The 16,493-nt window shown below is 44.7% G+C and overlaps 1 protein-coding gene across 1 annotated transcript; it reads left to right on the top strand.

Moving 5' to 3' along the window:
- Window positions 1–6,398: 6,398 nt before the first annotated feature.
- TCF21 (transcription factor 21) lies at window positions 6,399–12,886 on the top strand. Its single transcript, XM_084827576.1, has 2 exons — window positions 6,399–6,973; window positions 9,935–12,886. Exons 1-2 carry the CDS (start codon window positions 6,515–6,517, stop codon window positions 10,022–10,024), a joined length of 549 nt encoding a protein of 182 aa, XP_084683702.1. The 5' UTR covers window positions 6,399–6,514; the 3' UTR covers window positions 10,025–12,886.
- Window positions 12,887–16,493: the final 3,607 nt, after the last annotated feature.

The raw sequence follows: 16,493 nt of genomic DNA on the forward strand, positions 1-16,493 counted from the left end.
TTAAAGGGGTAGTTCCCTGGCACTCCATCACCTCTCGGTCACCTCCCACCTTGTGCGTTGCCTGCACTGGTGAAGTCAGTCAGTGGGGAAGTTCAGGCCCCAGGTCTAAAGAGGGCTGGTTCCTCAGGGGAATCTGGTTGAGGGGCTCTTATCTCTGGGAGACCCAGTTTGGGATTGTCTAGGTCAAGGGACTCCTAGCTGACCTCAGTGTCAATGCCAAACCCTTGGGATAGCACCTCTGTGGCTTGCACACCTGGTCTTCCTGATCCAGCTTTTCTTCCCCCTCTGGGTCCTGACTGCTGCTCAAGGTTGGGGTCATGTCAGCCACACAATTTGGGTCCAATGGGCTTTCTGCAAGGGAAAAGAGGCCTTATAAAATAGCTCAGTGGTAGATCCCATGCTTGGCATGCAGAAGGTTTCAGGTTCAATCCCCAGCTTCTCCAGGTAGGGCTAGGGAAGACTTTTGCCTCAAACCTGGAGAGCTCCTGCCAGTCATTGTTGACAGTATTGGGCTAGATGGGCCAATGGTCTGACTCGGCATGAGGCAGTTTCTTATGTTCCTATGCAAAGGGACACAACAGAAGCCTCATTCTTGGGGGGCGGGGGAAGGGGTTGTAAAAATCCCCGTTTTGTTTTTTTTAATCCTCTCAGGCATTGTGAAATCCCCCAGTACTGTTAGGATTGCCAGATCCAAACCCTGTACCTGATAATTTCACTGGGGGTGCTATCCTGTGCACCTTTAGATAGACAAAGTCCTATTATTCCCAGCATGCCCCAGCCAGCATGATTGGCTGGAGGGATGCTGGGAGTTGCAGGACTTTTTTTTTTCTGTCTAAACATGCATAGGATTGTGCCCTGTGTGTGCCATTTTCTAGTGATGGGAAATGGCAGCTAATGTGAGTTTCCCTTCTATTAGGCTGCAATCCTATGCATGTTTAGACAGAGAAAAGCCTACAACTCCCAGCTGAGAGTTGTAGGCCTTTTCTCTGTCTATAGGACTGTGCCTTATATATCTCTTAAAGCTTCTCTCAGGTGCAAAATCTGAACATCCATTTCATGTATTAAATTTAAGTAGGTACTTTTTGTATTTAACAGTGCTATTTGTTTATTTAAATGCGTGTATTTTATCTGTTTTAACAATAAATGTATGTTTTTAATTAAAGTGTACCTTTAAAAAAATGAAGTGTATTACAGTGAATTAACAGTGCAGTCCTATACACACTTACCTGGGAGCAAGTCCCATTGAACTCAGTGGGGCTTACTTCTGAGTAAACATGTATGGGATTGTGCTGTGAATCCATCACATGGAATTCATTTAATAAGTAACTTCAGTCATTTGTATATGGGCTTGACTTATTTTGCCCCCCTCACCACACACAGCACACACTTTTCACCACAAAATTTCCCAGTATAGACCTGTTGCTAAGTGGAGAGAATCAAGAGGACTGAGGTTATCATGCATCCAAAGATGCACTTTGCAGCCATCAATCATTGGATAAGACATGCAAATAGAGTTTATGCAGTGACTGCACAGGGTTGTGGAGTCCCTCGCCTGCTGGAGTCATTTAGGCACTCTATTTCCATGTGATGCCCCAACATAATGATGCTCACGGAGGTGGGGGAGCCATTTATTTATTTATTTATTATACTGCCCAATAGCTGAAGCTGTCTGGGTGGTTCACAAAAATAAAACCACAAAAATACAACAGAAAATACAATATAAAAACATAATAGATTAAACCTACAGAATAAAAATACAACCAGAGCAAAACAGCAGCAATGCAGATATTTAAAATGCAATAGCAGATTTAAGACAGCAGAGCTAAAAAAAACTGGAATGCTAAAAATGAAATGATCTGAATGTACTGCTCGGTCCTGTTTGTGAGTGTCAGGGAAAGCATGGTTTAAAGTCTGGTCCAAGACATCTGCTTAGTGCAAATATAGGGTGCCTGGCAAAAACAAGGCAAAAATTGGGTGCCTGGCTGAGGTAGTAGCTTCGTTCGGACCTACCCCATCAAAAGCAACCCAAACACACAGCCTCCATTTCCATGTAACGGCCTGGCATTGTGTGTCCATGTGTGTGTCCGTCCGGGGAAGACAGAAACAGGATTGTGATGCCCCACGGAGGTCCGTGTGTGTGTGCGTGCGCGCGCATGCACTGCATCCATAGTGGACTGGATTGATCCTTGTTTATTCAAATTCCTTCCCCCAGGGAGTGGATTTTGTGTATATATATCTGCAGATGACTGCATATCTTTCCAGGCATCTAAGGGAAACAAATAAATGAAACCGTAAATCTAAAATATAGATATTGGATTAAGAATGCTGTTCACTTGGCATGGACATTTGGGTTTAAAGTCAACTTGTTATGTGATGTTTTAGCATGCATAAATATGTTGGGCTGCGTTTTTTTTTTTAAGGTGGGGATTGTGTTGGGCTTCATTATTATTAAGTAAAACCAAATAAAATCTTTTAAAAATATTTAAGTCAACAATACAAGAGAAGAGCTCCAGGTTTTCAGCAAAACCTTGATGAATTGCATCTCTCACCACAGCTGTGAATAAATGAAACTCTAGTATATATCATTCCCATTTCACAGATGGGGAAACTCAAACCCTGAGAGGTTAAACTGACTTTCCAAGGGTCATACAGGAAGTCCGTAGCAGAACTGAACAGAATCCAGATCCCTTGGCTCCAAACTGTAGGTCTTAATCACAACTCAAGCAAGCAGGCTTCTGTGTTTCAAATTTCCCTTCTTAGGAATGTATGTGTAAACAAGGCAAGAGACAACCTCCAATAATCAGACACGCAGCCCCATCCTATGTACATTTACTCAAAGTGCCCATAAGAGTGTTTAGCGTTCCTGCCATAATTTTCTTCCAAATTATAGTCGTGGTTCCCAATACACTCACTGGAGCAGTTCCATTGACATGAATAGGACATAAAAAAAATTGATTGCACCCTTTTGTAGGGTGTGCTAAAATTAGGGCTAACCACATGGACACAAGTGGAACACAGAAATATAGGCGGGAATCCAATGGGGCGCTTGCGCCTCCACCACTTCTCTTCCACCCTGCCAATTCCCACCCGCAAGTGGTGTCCACTGCTTTGGGAACAAAGGTTTAATGCTTCTGGGGAAACCAGAAAGGAGCGAAAACACTCATTCCGGAAATGGGGCAGGTGGGTGGAGCTCACAGAAGGGAATTCCACTGACTATTCCCAAATGAGAAATGAGTGTTTCCGTGCACTTCAGGGCTTCCTCTGGGAAGTGTGCATGCTCTCTCGTGCAAACGGTGGGTCCTGTCCACACACGGGAACGGGATCTGCAGGGTGCAAGAGAATCAGCAGGAGTGCAAGTGCCCTGTTGGATTCTGCCCATAGGGAGCTGCTTTATACGGAGTCAGACCCTGGGTCCCTCTAGCCCAGTACTGTCGACACTGACTGGCAGCAGCGGCTCTCCAGGGTTTCAGGCAGGGGTTTCTCCAGCCCTACCTGGAGATGCTGTAGATGTCACACCTGGGACCTTCGGCGTGCAGAGCAGGGGCGCTACCACTGAGTGATGGCCCCAAGTGCAGTGGTACCATCAGGGCAGGACTTTGGGACAGAAGACCAGAACACAGCAAGACTGGCTAACCCCATTTTTGAAGTGAAGTCATCCACATTGCTGCCTCTAGTAGGGGTGCAGCCATTACGTCCAGCGCCTGAAATTACCTGATTCCACCAGTGTGAAAGTGGGCAGGAACAGCCAGATCAAGAGCCCCAGGAAATTACGGTGGAATGCCAGCAGGACATTTAGTCCATATTCATTATTTGCTATAATATTATAAGCTTCTGACAAAACACAGAGTATAACTTTATATCAGCCTTCTCCAAGCTGGTGCCCTCCAGATGTGTTGGACTGCAACTCTCATCATTCCCAGCCAGTATGCATGAATACTGGCTGGGAATGATGGGAGCTGCAGTCCAACACATCTAGATGGCACTAACTTAGGCAAGGCTGGTCTAGATAGATAGATAGATGGTTTTTGTTCAGATACCAGGGACAAGTAACCAGAGAGGGCTGTCACCTTTATGCTCTGCATCTGACTGGCTGCTTTAGGACTCATCCTAGAAAGACCCTTGGTCCTTTCCAGCAGGACTCTCCTTATATTCTTATATAATTCACTTTGATCACTACATACTGGTCATTTAAGGCATCCCCATCTAAGCACTTCCCACACTCGGACAGTCGGTTCCGATTCCTGTTTATTCTGAAGTAGGTTGAAGCGAGGGCAGTGGAATTTACTCATAAATAAGTGGGTACAGGACTACAGATCCAGGGTGGTACAGTGTAGTGGTTAGAGTATCAGATCAGGATCAGGGAGGCTCAGGTTCACATTCCATAAAGATGAGTGGGGTTGACCCAGGCACCATCTCTCAGCTTAATCTATGTCACAAGTTCTTCTGAAGATAAAATGGGGGAAGGAGCCATGCATGCTGCCCCTGAGCTTCTTGGAGGAAGGACGAGATTTAAGAAAATGTAATAAATGAATAAAAGTGCTGAAAGATGCCCTGGCAAAAACATAAGGGGCTGGATCTAGATTTAGTTATACTTAGAGCAGACCCATTGAAATCAGTGGGACTTAAGTTAGACAGGACTAACCTCAAGTACCATAGTATCCAGTGTTAGCTCTATGTAGAGTAGACCCATTGAAATGAATGTGACTGAAGTTAGTCATAACTTAAGTTAATCTATGCAGGACTAACACTGTATATAACCCTTTGATTTATGGCATGAGTATAACTAAATTTGGACCTAACCCACGATGACCTCTAGAACTTGGCATGCCAACACAGTTTTAACCCAGTCTGGACTGATTAACCCATGCATAGCATGTGGTTTCCCACATCTGATGTGTGGACAGGTGGAAATCTGCATGGGCTATGCAAGGGTATCAGGGGACTTGCAAGGAATAGATTTGGTACACAGCATGAAGAATACTTTTAAAAATCCCACTTAACACCATTTGCTTAGTCTTCCATAGAGTTAAATCACATGTAACAGTCACTCATCCATACACTTCTTCAAGGCTTCCAAAGAAGAATATCCCATAATTTCCTTGGGTAGTAAGTCCCATAGACGCATGTTATTTTGCATATACAAGTGCATCTTGATATCCTAAACCCCACCTCACAAATGGGCTGTGTAGCAACTATCTTTGACCTGAATGCCTGAAACATAAAATCCTGGGTAACAAAGCTGGTGTAGATAACAGTAAGCACGCGCCTCCATACTTAGATGATCTCAGCTTCATCATCAGCTTAGGGTGCTTCCAGAGAGAGGGTCACAAAGTAACCCTCTCTCTGTAACTAGTGCTACCACCAAAGCAAAGCATTGTGCAGCTATTCTGTCTTTTTCACCTTAACGGATTTTCTGCAGTAAGGAAAAAGGGTAGTAGCCAATGTTAGTCCTACATAGAGTAGACCTGTTGAAATGAATGGGACAAGTTAGTTGTGACTAACTAAAATCTAATTCATTTAAATGGGTCTGCTCTACCTAGGACTAACACTGGATACTACCCAAAGACAGAAAAAGTGGTGGACAAACATGGGAGAGTTACAAGTGGAAGACATCATCCGGACTCCGTAAAATTCCGTGAATGAGGCAGGGCAATTGCACAATGCAAACTTCATCTGGAAGCACCCTGAGACGTTCTTTCATCCCCAGCCCTCCTTGGCCAGCTGTCTTCCAGGAATTCTGGATTATGTTACGGAGCTGTTGTAATTACTGAGAGAACGCATGTGAAGTGTTGTAAACACGTAAAGCCTAAATATTGCCGCTGGCTTGTTCCAATCCGCAGGTAGGAAGGAAGGAAGAATCGGCACCTGAACCATTTACAAAAATAAGAGAGGCCTAAAACGACGGAGAATCTTGTGACACCTTAAAGACTAACCAATTTATTCTGCCGTAAGGTTTCGTGCACACTCTCCACTTCATCAGATGCAACTTCCTAGTTCTGTGAGATCTACGAGACAACCGTGATGTCCTGAAGAAGAGGAGGAGGCGGCGGAGGAGGAGAAGCAACCGCGCCGCGGCCAGCCCTCAGCACGAGGCGCCCCTCTTGAGCCGTCCCACAAACCCGGCTGGGCCACGCAGTGGCCAGAAAAGGGCGCACCCGACTGCAGGGAAGGGGCAGCGGCGTCCGGGCTGGGGGGCTGCCCTGCCCCACTTCCACGCCGCTCTGGAAGGGCGCCGCCGCGGTCCCGCGCGCCTCTTCCCTGGGCGACAGCGGCGAGCCCCGCCAGGCGCGGCGCCGGCCTCTGGGAAAGCCCCTCCCCTGGGCCCCGCCGCCGCCGCCGCCGGCCCGCCTCTCCATCGCCGCGGATCATAAATGCCTCCCGGGCGCCGCCGGGCCAGCGGCGCGCGCCTTCGCTCCCGGCCGAGGCAGAGTGAGCGGCGGGCGCCCGGGCCCCCCCTGCCCGTCCGCCCCTCTCCGCGCGCCGGTGCCGCCCGCCCCCTCCCGCCGGCGCGGCCATGTCCACGGGCTCGCTGAGCGATGCGGAGGACCTGCCCGAGGGGGCGATGCTGGCGTGCGACGGCAGCCTGAAGGGGGCCCGCCGCTCTCCGCCCACGCCGCCGCCGCCCGCCCGCCGCGACGGGGGCTCGGCGGGCGCGCAGGGCAGAGGCGGCGGCGCGGGCAAGGCCCGCAAGAAGGCGCCGCCGGGGGGCAAGCGGAGCCCGCCGGGCGGCGGCGCGGGCGGCCCCGAGGGCAAGCAGGTCCAGCGCAACGCGGCCAACGCCCGCGAGCGGGCCCGCATGCGGGTGCTGAGCAAAGCCTTCTCCCGCCTCAAGACCACGCTGCCCTGGGTGCCGCCCGACACCAAGCTCTCCAAGCTCGACACGCTGCGCCTGGCCTCCAGCTACATCGCCCACCTCCGCCAGATCCTGGCCAGCGACAAGTACGAGAACGGCTACATCCACCCCGTCAACTTGGTAGGTGGCGCCGCAGCCTGCCCGGCTCCCCCCGGGCGGCAGGCGGCCGCGGGGCTCCCTGGGCGGCCCGAAGAAGCCCGGGGCGGTCGCGCTCCTGGCCCCCTCGCCGGCTCGGAAAGCCGCCGCCAGCGAGGGCACGGCGCGGGGGAGGAGGCGGGGAGGGCATCACGTCGGTTGCCGCTCGGGCGGAGTGTCTGCAACGCGGTTCCGTGGGAGGAAACGGGGAAGCCCCGCGGCGGGCGAGGGACCGGGACCGGGCGCGAGAGGGACGCTTTGCGCCCAGCTCCCGCGACGGGCGCTTGCCGTGCGACAGGATTTCGCGGAGGACCCCGCGCCACGGCGCTGGGTTGCCCTCCGGCTCCGCGCGCTGAGGGACGAGCGCGCGTCTGGCGCAGTTCCGCGCTTCCGTCGTTGTCTTGTTCGTTCGGGTTTTTTTAAAGGTAGCCTAAATGTGTATTGAAAGGGTGGGAGGAAATGTCCTCCTTTTTATCCCCCTTTTATCGTTCCGGGGTAATTCAAGGGAGGTGACAGGGACTACTTCGGATTACGTAGCCCCGAGTATGTACGCGCCTATTTCCTAGTAATTAGATCCAGGGTCGCAACAGCCTGGTTAAAAACAACAGCAGCAGCAGCAAGTCAAAATCTTTAAAGCCAGTCCCTTTTCACCTTACTCTCACGCAGGACTGGGATTTGGAAAATGGGTGTGCTCCACAGAACTATTTTAAGGAGTTAGCCGCCCGTTCAGTGGGGAGGGACATACTTCATAGACAGACTTCCGAAGTTATCTGAAGAGATGGAGATGCCCCATTAACAGCACAACCCTATCCAAATCTACTCAAATGTAAGTTCCACTGAGTTCAGTGGCTCTTATTTCGCCCCAGTATAGGATTGTAGCCTCAGGGCACAATCCTATGCATGTTTAGACAGAAAAATACTGTACAACTCCCAATATTCCACAACTACACTGTCCAAACATACATAGGATTGCACCCTGGGACTGCAGCCCTATGCACACTTTCCTGGGAGTAAGTCCCATTGAATTCAGCGGGGTTTACTTCTGAGTAGACATACACAGGATGGTGCTGTAATTGGCTTAAATTAACGATGGGATCCGACCTCTATTTTTCTACCACGTACTAAAATGCTGCTAAAAGTTTAAGTCATAGTTTAAGTTATAAAACAAGAACAACGGATTTTAAAGACTACCTACCATACCGCTGCCCCTGGGTTTGGATGTTCTGTCGTCAGGACGCTTTTTAGTAAATTATGGCTTTATGGGGGTTAGGGGCGACGACACACCTTCAAATTTACGACCACCCGTGTCTACTTTCATCCGCCATTTTAACGATTGAGGCTACCATCCACTTACAGCTCACTGGAGCAAACAAAACAAAATAAAAACAAAATTGGCTGTCGTTGAAAGCTTATGAACCTTCTGCACTTTTTTCTCATTATGATGCGATTCTACATAGGGGCAGGAATGATAAGCCAAAATATTGTTTCATGTGTGTTTCGGCAGCCCGTTATTTCTTTAGAACCCAGAACGGAATGTAAGACGTTTAGCATCAATTAATAGCTGAACCAACTAAAACTGTCGGGGTTCCCCCCCCCCCAACAAAAACAAATCTATATAGCTTTGTAAATTAAGCTCCATCCAGGGTTTAGACATGCAAGACTCTTGATCTTAAATGAATAGAGTGCGAGAATTACATTCCTTACTCTACTTTCCATAAAATATTGAAGCTCTGGAGAAATGAAAATGCCAGCTCAGTAGCACGGGGCAGTTGTCTTTGTTTTTATTATGGTCATATAAGTAAAATAATTGCCAAAAGAATAATATTAATAGCTATTAATTAATTATGTTAATATTAATAACAAAAATACTATTAAATCACATTGCTTAGGGCTAATGAAGATATTCTTATTCTAACAAACTGATACCCAATTATCAAGCAGCAAATTGCTGCAAGGAAACATTCTGTTCCAAAAGGTGTTCTGACCGACAGACTTTTTTGGTGTTATGATATGGCTGGATGATTTTGATCTTGCCACGGTTATTGTGTAATTATATATATATATATATATATATATATATATATATATATTTTTTTTTAAGAGACGAGTGTCACAATTACTACAATAACATAGATAATGACAGCCATTGCCATTGTAGAACAACAGAATGACTGGACAGGTTTTTAAATGAAAATATGAGAATTGTACAAATTTTAAAGTATCTAAAGTAATTTGGTTCTTTTTCATTCAGAGAGAAATGAGATGGATATAATTATACATTCAATGTGGTCATTAAAAAACGCTTCTGACCTCAATAGAACTTTTTAGCCATTGAAAACCAAAGTATATAAGATAAACAAAATCTCTGATTCTTTTAGAAACAGATAGCACTGTTATCTTTTTCAAAACAAAGCAGCTGTGGAGGGGAGCAGTGCCTTGACATTACCCAGTAGAAAATGGACAGGGCTTTTTTTGGTTTTGGTTAATCTATCTACCACAATATGCCTTTGTCAGTTGTGTTAATTATATGTTTTAGGAAAACATCATTTCTATCAAATGTGACACATGTTGGTACCTAGGGTGAATAAAGCATGACCCATCACCTTAAGGATTACAGAGAATTATGATGAGAGAGAGTGAGAGCACACAATGCGGGGTGGGGGGATGCCTTAGTGGAGCGAAACTTTTATATGATTGCGCAGTAACTCTGTGCAATACGGTGGAGCCATCTTAAAAGAGCTGGCTTTACTCAGTAGCTGAGATGTCTAGTCTAACCACTTCTTCTTATTGTTTAAAAAGAACACCTGGGTAGTCTATGAAATTCTGGCAGTTGGCTTTGTTTATCACAGTTCAAGTGCTACACCATTTGAAGTGCACTGATATTTCTCTCTCTTCCCCATCCTTTCTTTTTTTCCCCTTCTCCCTTTGTCCTCTCCCCCCACTCAGACCTGGCCCTTTATGGTTGCTGGCAAACCAGAAAATGAGCTGAAAGAAGCAGTCAACACAACTCGGTTGTGTGGTCCTACAGCATCCTGACCCAGGATTTTCAAGCATGGGAAAACCAATCTTCTGTCTATATGTGCAGGTGTTTCTGCATGTGTGTGTGTGCGCATGCATGCGCATTCATGTGTGTATGGACGGTGATGATGGGGAATTAAGAAAGAGACAACAAGATTGCTTCCCTGTGAAAAAACACTAAAACTGAAGAGGAGACCAAATGTACCATGCCAAAGAGGAAAAACAAAACAAAAACTAGCACCCGAAGAGCATATATTTAACTTTATTAACTTGTATATATTTGACTATCCTGCAACAACGCCTTGCTGGTTCAAGTGCTGTTCTCTGGATCCACTGTCTGTCTTTGTGTACCCTCCACCTTGTGAAAGACGGCGATTCCTAGAATCCATTATTCTGATAGTCACATCTCTCTAAAAGAATTCACATTAAAGATATTCTATGGATATATTTTCTTCAGACAGGTTTTGCTATACTTTGTGTGGGTTTTTTTTTTTTAAGAAAAAGATCTTTAATGGGAAAAGAAAAATAACACAGAGAATGGTATGGGTTTCCTTTAATTAATTTAAAAGGAGATAATTTATTTTATTTTTGCTGAACACTACGATGCTGTTGGTTCGCCTACAAATCTTAAGGTGACATGATGCATCATGAGGCAAGACTGTTTGACCCCAGATTATGAAATGCTTATTTTCCTAATTAAGAAGTGGTAGATCATGTCCTTTTGCGGGATGGTAGATGGTTTAGAGGGCTAAAAAAACCAGCATCTAGTAGCTGGCAGCTAGAAGGAAGGAAGGAAGGAAGGAAGGTCTGTCCCCCTGTCCCCAAATATGTAACAATTGAGTTTTATCTGGGAATTGGATAGACTGTGAAATTAGTGGTGGAATTGAATATTTTGTGAAGTTAGTAGCCCCATCCATATACCGGTAGGAGGAACTAGATTTTGAAGTATTGTCACTAATAATAGTAACACATTTTAGTCTAGGATGCATCATTTATGAACAGATTAGGAGGTTGGAGAGTATCTGGTATTAAATTGCCTGTGTATTCCGGACAATGCAGGTTTGGAGGCATTTTCATAAATTGTACCAACCATGTCTTTTAGTATGGAATGTGACCCTTCTGAATGTTCCCAGAGCAGGACTGAAAGAGGAAGAGAGCCACATGGAAGTAGATAAAATTTTGCCTTGATTTGTAATGAAGATAGGCATTTTTGTGCAATTGCCCTACTTCAAACACAGAATTTTACCACGGAGCTGTGGGACCTGATGACGGCTGCTTCCAGATGGAGGGTTTCTAGCATTACCAATCAGAAGGCATTGTGCAGCTCTTTTGTCTTTTTGTCCTTAATGGATTTTCTCCAGTAAAAATGGAAGAAGTGGTGGGAAAACACAGGAGCGTTACGAGTGGAAGATGATGCTGCAGACATCCCCTGTAAAATTCTGTGAACGAGACGGGGTAATTGCACCATAAAAGCCTCATCTGGAAAACACTCAGTATCATCTTCCGTTGGTAACCCTCCTGTGTTTTCTCACAGCTTCCTCCACCTTTTTTTGTAACACAAAAAAATCTATTACGGAAGAAAAGACAGAGCATTTATACACCAGCCTAAAGTCCCACATTTAAAATGGGGCTTTCTGCTTCTATTTTAAATGCAAGATCACAACAGACTCCCTTTACATGTGCTTCCTTTCCCCTTCTCCCTTTCCCCCTTATCTGAGTTTCATTATGCAGCTGCTACATGCCGCTGTGGTCTACCTCCTCTTATTTCGGGTTTTCCTCTTTTCACGGAGGGAACTCAGGCAGAACTCAGCCGCTGTAATTTGATAGCTCATTCTCTATGAACTTTTTAAAAAATGGAATAAAGGTCATTAAGTACAGGAGACCCCCTGGAAGTTGACAATCTCATCTAAAGAACTCACAAACTTCTGTGAGTAACCAATCTCGATAGCAGGATAAAACCTCTGTGTGGAGAAGCCCAGAATAGCTGCACAGTATCTTTTGATGGATAGCACTAGGAGCCCCCCATCTGGAAACAAACTCAAGTGATTTGTTACCTGCTTGGAAATAAGTATCGGTGCTTTCAGTGGAATGTGTGGCCAAATGGGTCTCTAGGATTAAGTTGTTGGCTTCATTCATACTTCAGTGGGACTGATGTGCTGATCCTAGATACCTTTATTTAGAAGTAAGCCCCACTTTCAATGGACTACCATTCACATAAAGTGTTGCAAAGGATGCAATTTGGAAAAGAATCCTGTCCAGCTTACTTAGCTGGGTTGTAGATCTGCCTTTATATAGTTTGGATCGCTGTGTGTGTGTGTGTGTGTGTGTGAGAGAGAGAGAGAGAGATTACTGAATGAAAGTAGTATTGGGTTGTTTTAAAATGTGTGTGTGTGTGTTGTATAACAACCAAATACTGCTTTCATTCAGTGAGACTTTGGATGCAGTTACAATGCAGTCAATAGCAGCCATTTTGAGGGCAATAAATGACTAACTGGAGAGTGGTAATTAATACACTGAGATCCATTGAGAGTACCCTCTTTATGATATAGTCTGTGTTTAGTTTAAACAGGAGGGGCATGAAAACAGGCAGTTTGGGAGCTGCTCCCGTCCCCCCAAATTCAAGCTTCAGTGCCTTTAAGATCTACCTGCTTGGTATGGTCTTTAAAACTCAGGAAAAGGAGGGACAATTAATAAATTTGACGTGTGCCTCAATTTGTTGGCCCCTGGAGCAGTTACTAGAATAAAGCAGACTTTGTATCACAGGTTTTGGACAAGAGGTGGTTTCAGAATTTTCTAGCAATCGTTGTGCTAGATTATATATGTGCCAAATGTGTGCTTTCTATACGTTGTGGAAATAATTGAACAATGTTGATATGTGCATGACTGAAGCATTGAAGCCAGTGTCTTCATATATGTGACATACTTAAATTATATATTTGTGTGGATCTCAAAATATGATACGGTGATAACCTTGGTATGAAATAGTGGCAATGCTTAATGCCTTAGAGGTTCAAATCTGTCTGGACATCACGGGACCTGGAATCGCGTCCCCCTAATCCTGGAAGATGACTTGTCTTTATTCCGAGAGGAAGGGATAACGTCTTCTGTGCATGCTCAAATGAACTGCCTTTACTATTTTCATAGGAACCCTGACTTTGGAAACAAGTTTGGTGTTCAGTCTGTTGAGGTGTTGCTTGAAACAAACATTGTCACTTTGTGGCAAAAGCATGATACAAAGATACCACCAGGAACAGGAAGCCGCTTGGGAGGCAAAATCACATTTCATGGTTGTGGAGCCAGGGGCAGCATCTAAGGAGAAAAGGAATAACAATGAAGTTATTTGCATGGGAGGACGTCTATACCCCTGCTTGGCCCACTCTTACGGTGCCTTGGCTTCTTCATTTAAACATCTTTCTATTGATCTGATTTGTTACTCTGTGAGAGATTAAGCTGAGAGATAAACAGAAAGTGCTGGGCTCTTTCCCCTGAACCAGCTCAGTCCAGAGGCAGCTGATGAGCCAGATCCCAGAGAAATGTTTAACGTTTCGAGGTTATGACCGCACTGTTTACAAAACGTCTTCAGTTATTTATACTGTTATTCCCAGCAGAGGGGCTTTAAATTTCCGCTTCACTTACTAACTATATATATATATATATATACATACACACACACACACACACACATACATACACACACACACACACACATATTCTATTATGTTCAATTCGATACCTGGGTATTTTACTGTATTTTTCCTTTGGAGAAAATAGGGGAGTACATGGTAAAATTCACCTGGGAAAATAACTGCTGAAAGTAAAGGCTCATTTGGAAATGAACACAAATCCAGTGAAGTCAGGTAAATAGTGAATCAAGTAAATAGAAGGAAATTTGTTAAGGAACATGGTTGTGTGGGAAGACATGCTTGGGATCTCTTAACCTAGATTCAAAGACCAAAGAGTCTGGCACCTTAAAGACCAACAACACATTATCAGTGCAATTCTATGCATGTCTACTCAGAAGTAAGATGACTGAGTTCAAGGAGGTTTACTCCCAGGTAAGTGTATACAGCAGGGGTGGGCAACTTCATAGGGCCTAGGGGACACTTTTGACACCCCCCCCCACAGTCCTGCATCACTGAATTCAGAGGAATGGCAGCAAAAACAAGCTAAACTTGGCCTTTCTAAGGTTTTGTAGTGGTTTGCTGCCGAATTTTGGCAGCAAACCACCACTTTTTTTTTGCCGCCTGACCACTTGGGCAGCAGAGGCAGTAGTGACCACAGAAGAGGGCATGTGTGTTGCTCGGCCCTGATGTATCGAATTGCAGCCTTATTGTGGCTGAAGCTTTCACAGGCCAGAACCCCCTTTGTCAGCTGCACAAAATAGTCCCTGAAGTGGGTTGATGTAAAGATACCTTGAGTGCAGATGAAAGATGACAAATGTGGGTGGGTTTTTTTTTTAACAAAATGAAGCCAAAAGTTCAAGCAACTCAAGAGATAGCTATAGGTGTGTTACATGTAGCACAAAGCAATACAGAACACAGTCAAATGAATAATTTCTTTACAGTGTGGGTAGGTGATCCACTCTAGCAGCCCCTGGGTGAGTAACAGGTATCAGTAGTGCAAATAAGCATCTAAAGAGGGCCAATTACCTTTTATAGTGATCTAGAAATTCCCAGGATTTGTTGAGATCAAATTTCACAGGGTCAGATTTTATAATGAATTCCACTTTGATAGTTTCAAGTCGGAGTTAATTATGCTTTGACACCCAATACATTTATGCTTTGTGAGGTGGGGTGGGGGGATTCTAGGTGGCGTCAGTGACTGTGAGATCTATGGGATGGTAACTATTCTAAGTTTATCAACATAAAGATCAAGGGTATGATTGTGCAGATGGGGCATAAGAAATATACATGTAGCACTATGTATGCAAGATGATACCCTTGTACTCTGTGTTAACTCATTGACTGTGTACCTTGTTCCTATACTAGGAACAAATATAAATTTGGATCCTTACTTCACCTTAGACCAGCGGTAGGCAACCTAGTGCCCTCCAGATATTTTGGACTACAGCTTTCATAATCCCTGACCATTGGCCAAGCTGGCTGGGGATTATGGGAGTTGGAGTCCCAACATCTGGAGGGCACCAAGTTCTCTATCCCTGCCTTAGACCATTCACTGAAAAGCCAGAAGGAAAGGATGATAGAGTTAAAGGATGTTAAGGGGTAACTAGCGCACACAAAGTAATCTTGCATAAGTGCCCAGATTTATATTAAAGTTTGGGTGGCATTCTTTAGCCCCTGCCACCTCCACTGAAAATTTAAACAAACCAACAAACAACTCTATAGACCCCAGATTTTTAAAGTACTTATGTTTCGTTCAAATAATTCATGCAGCATGATCTTAAGCATGTTTAGTCATAAATGAATCTCTTTGAATTCAATGGGTCTTACATGCACTTAGGACTTAGAGTTAAACTACATATGATGGTAAACATGCTTAATGCCACATGTGCTTTTTTTCACTGAAAGTAGAAACCACTGGGAAAGCTGATCAGGATTGGGACCATGCCACATGGAAAGAGGAGCTTTAACCTTTTCCTTCTGTGCCTGTCTTAACTGAAATCATCCCCTCCCTCCAAGCTGTTTGCATACTCAAACTACTTGGAATAAAATCTGCTTAAAACAATGATTAAAAACACCATAGAATAACACTTTCTAGCAAGGAAATGAGATGGCTGAGGGAAATTCTCAAAAGAAAATTAATACAAAAGTGCACCAAACTCTGGGGTATATAGCTTGATACACCTTCATATCCAGCTACTTAAAACAGTTAACTATTTCCTCAATGGTTTTCTTTACCTATCCACAGCTTCACTCGCATGTAACTCAATATTGTATTTTTATATGCCACAGGGTGGCACTCATGCTACATACAAGAATTAAGCAAAAAAAAAAAAAGGTATAAGACAGATTCTGTACAAAAATGAGTTTGGTGTGGGGGGAGTCAAAATAATGTGTATATTTTGCGCTTTTAAAAAAATCAAAATTGTTTTGAGGTAAGCCCACTTACACATATTTGCTTATTTTGCATATTTTCATGCTATTGCTAGCCATGGGTTGAAACCAGAAATGGTGCAGCTCATCAACCCACCCCTGCTTGGCATGGTTTGGGGCATGTGAGTTTTCAGGAGCAATGAACCAAATGTTTTCAAGCCTATTTCTGCCATCATGGGAAGTTAAAAAAAATGTTGCTGTTCTTTAAATTGAACACATCTCAGGATGTTGTATTTAGTACATGCGCACGCATTAATGCATCTACATATGCTATCCTAGCTAGTGCTGAAATCTCCCGCCACAACCTGAAGACAATGAAAGTGTGTGTGAAGGGGCAACGGAACTCTTGCAGTATTCTCTCCCCTTGTATGGCTTGGCTGGTTAGGTGCTGCCAGAGAGTTATGAAACGTTATCAGTCATGTTTTGACCATTAG

Source organism: Heloderma suspectum, chromosome 1 (assembly GCF_057233095.1).
Source record: "Heloderma suspectum isolate Gila_16-S chromosome 1, 16-S_ref, whole genome shotgun sequence".
Taxonomy (NCBI): Eukaryota; Metazoa; Chordata; class Lepidosauria; order Squamata; family Helodermatidae; genus Heloderma; species Heloderma suspectum.

What these genes read in the sequence shown, in the direction of transcription:
- TCF21 (XM_084827576.1), top strand. Translation starts at nt 6,515, where the DNA reads ATGTCCACGGGCTCGCTGAGCGATGCGGAGGACCTGCCCGAGGGGGCG. An exon ending in ACATCCACCCCGTCAACTTG is followed by an intron (nt 6,974 to 9,934) that starts GTAGGTGGCGCC and finishes CCCCCCACTCAG; the next exon opens with ACCTGGCCCTTTATGGTTGC.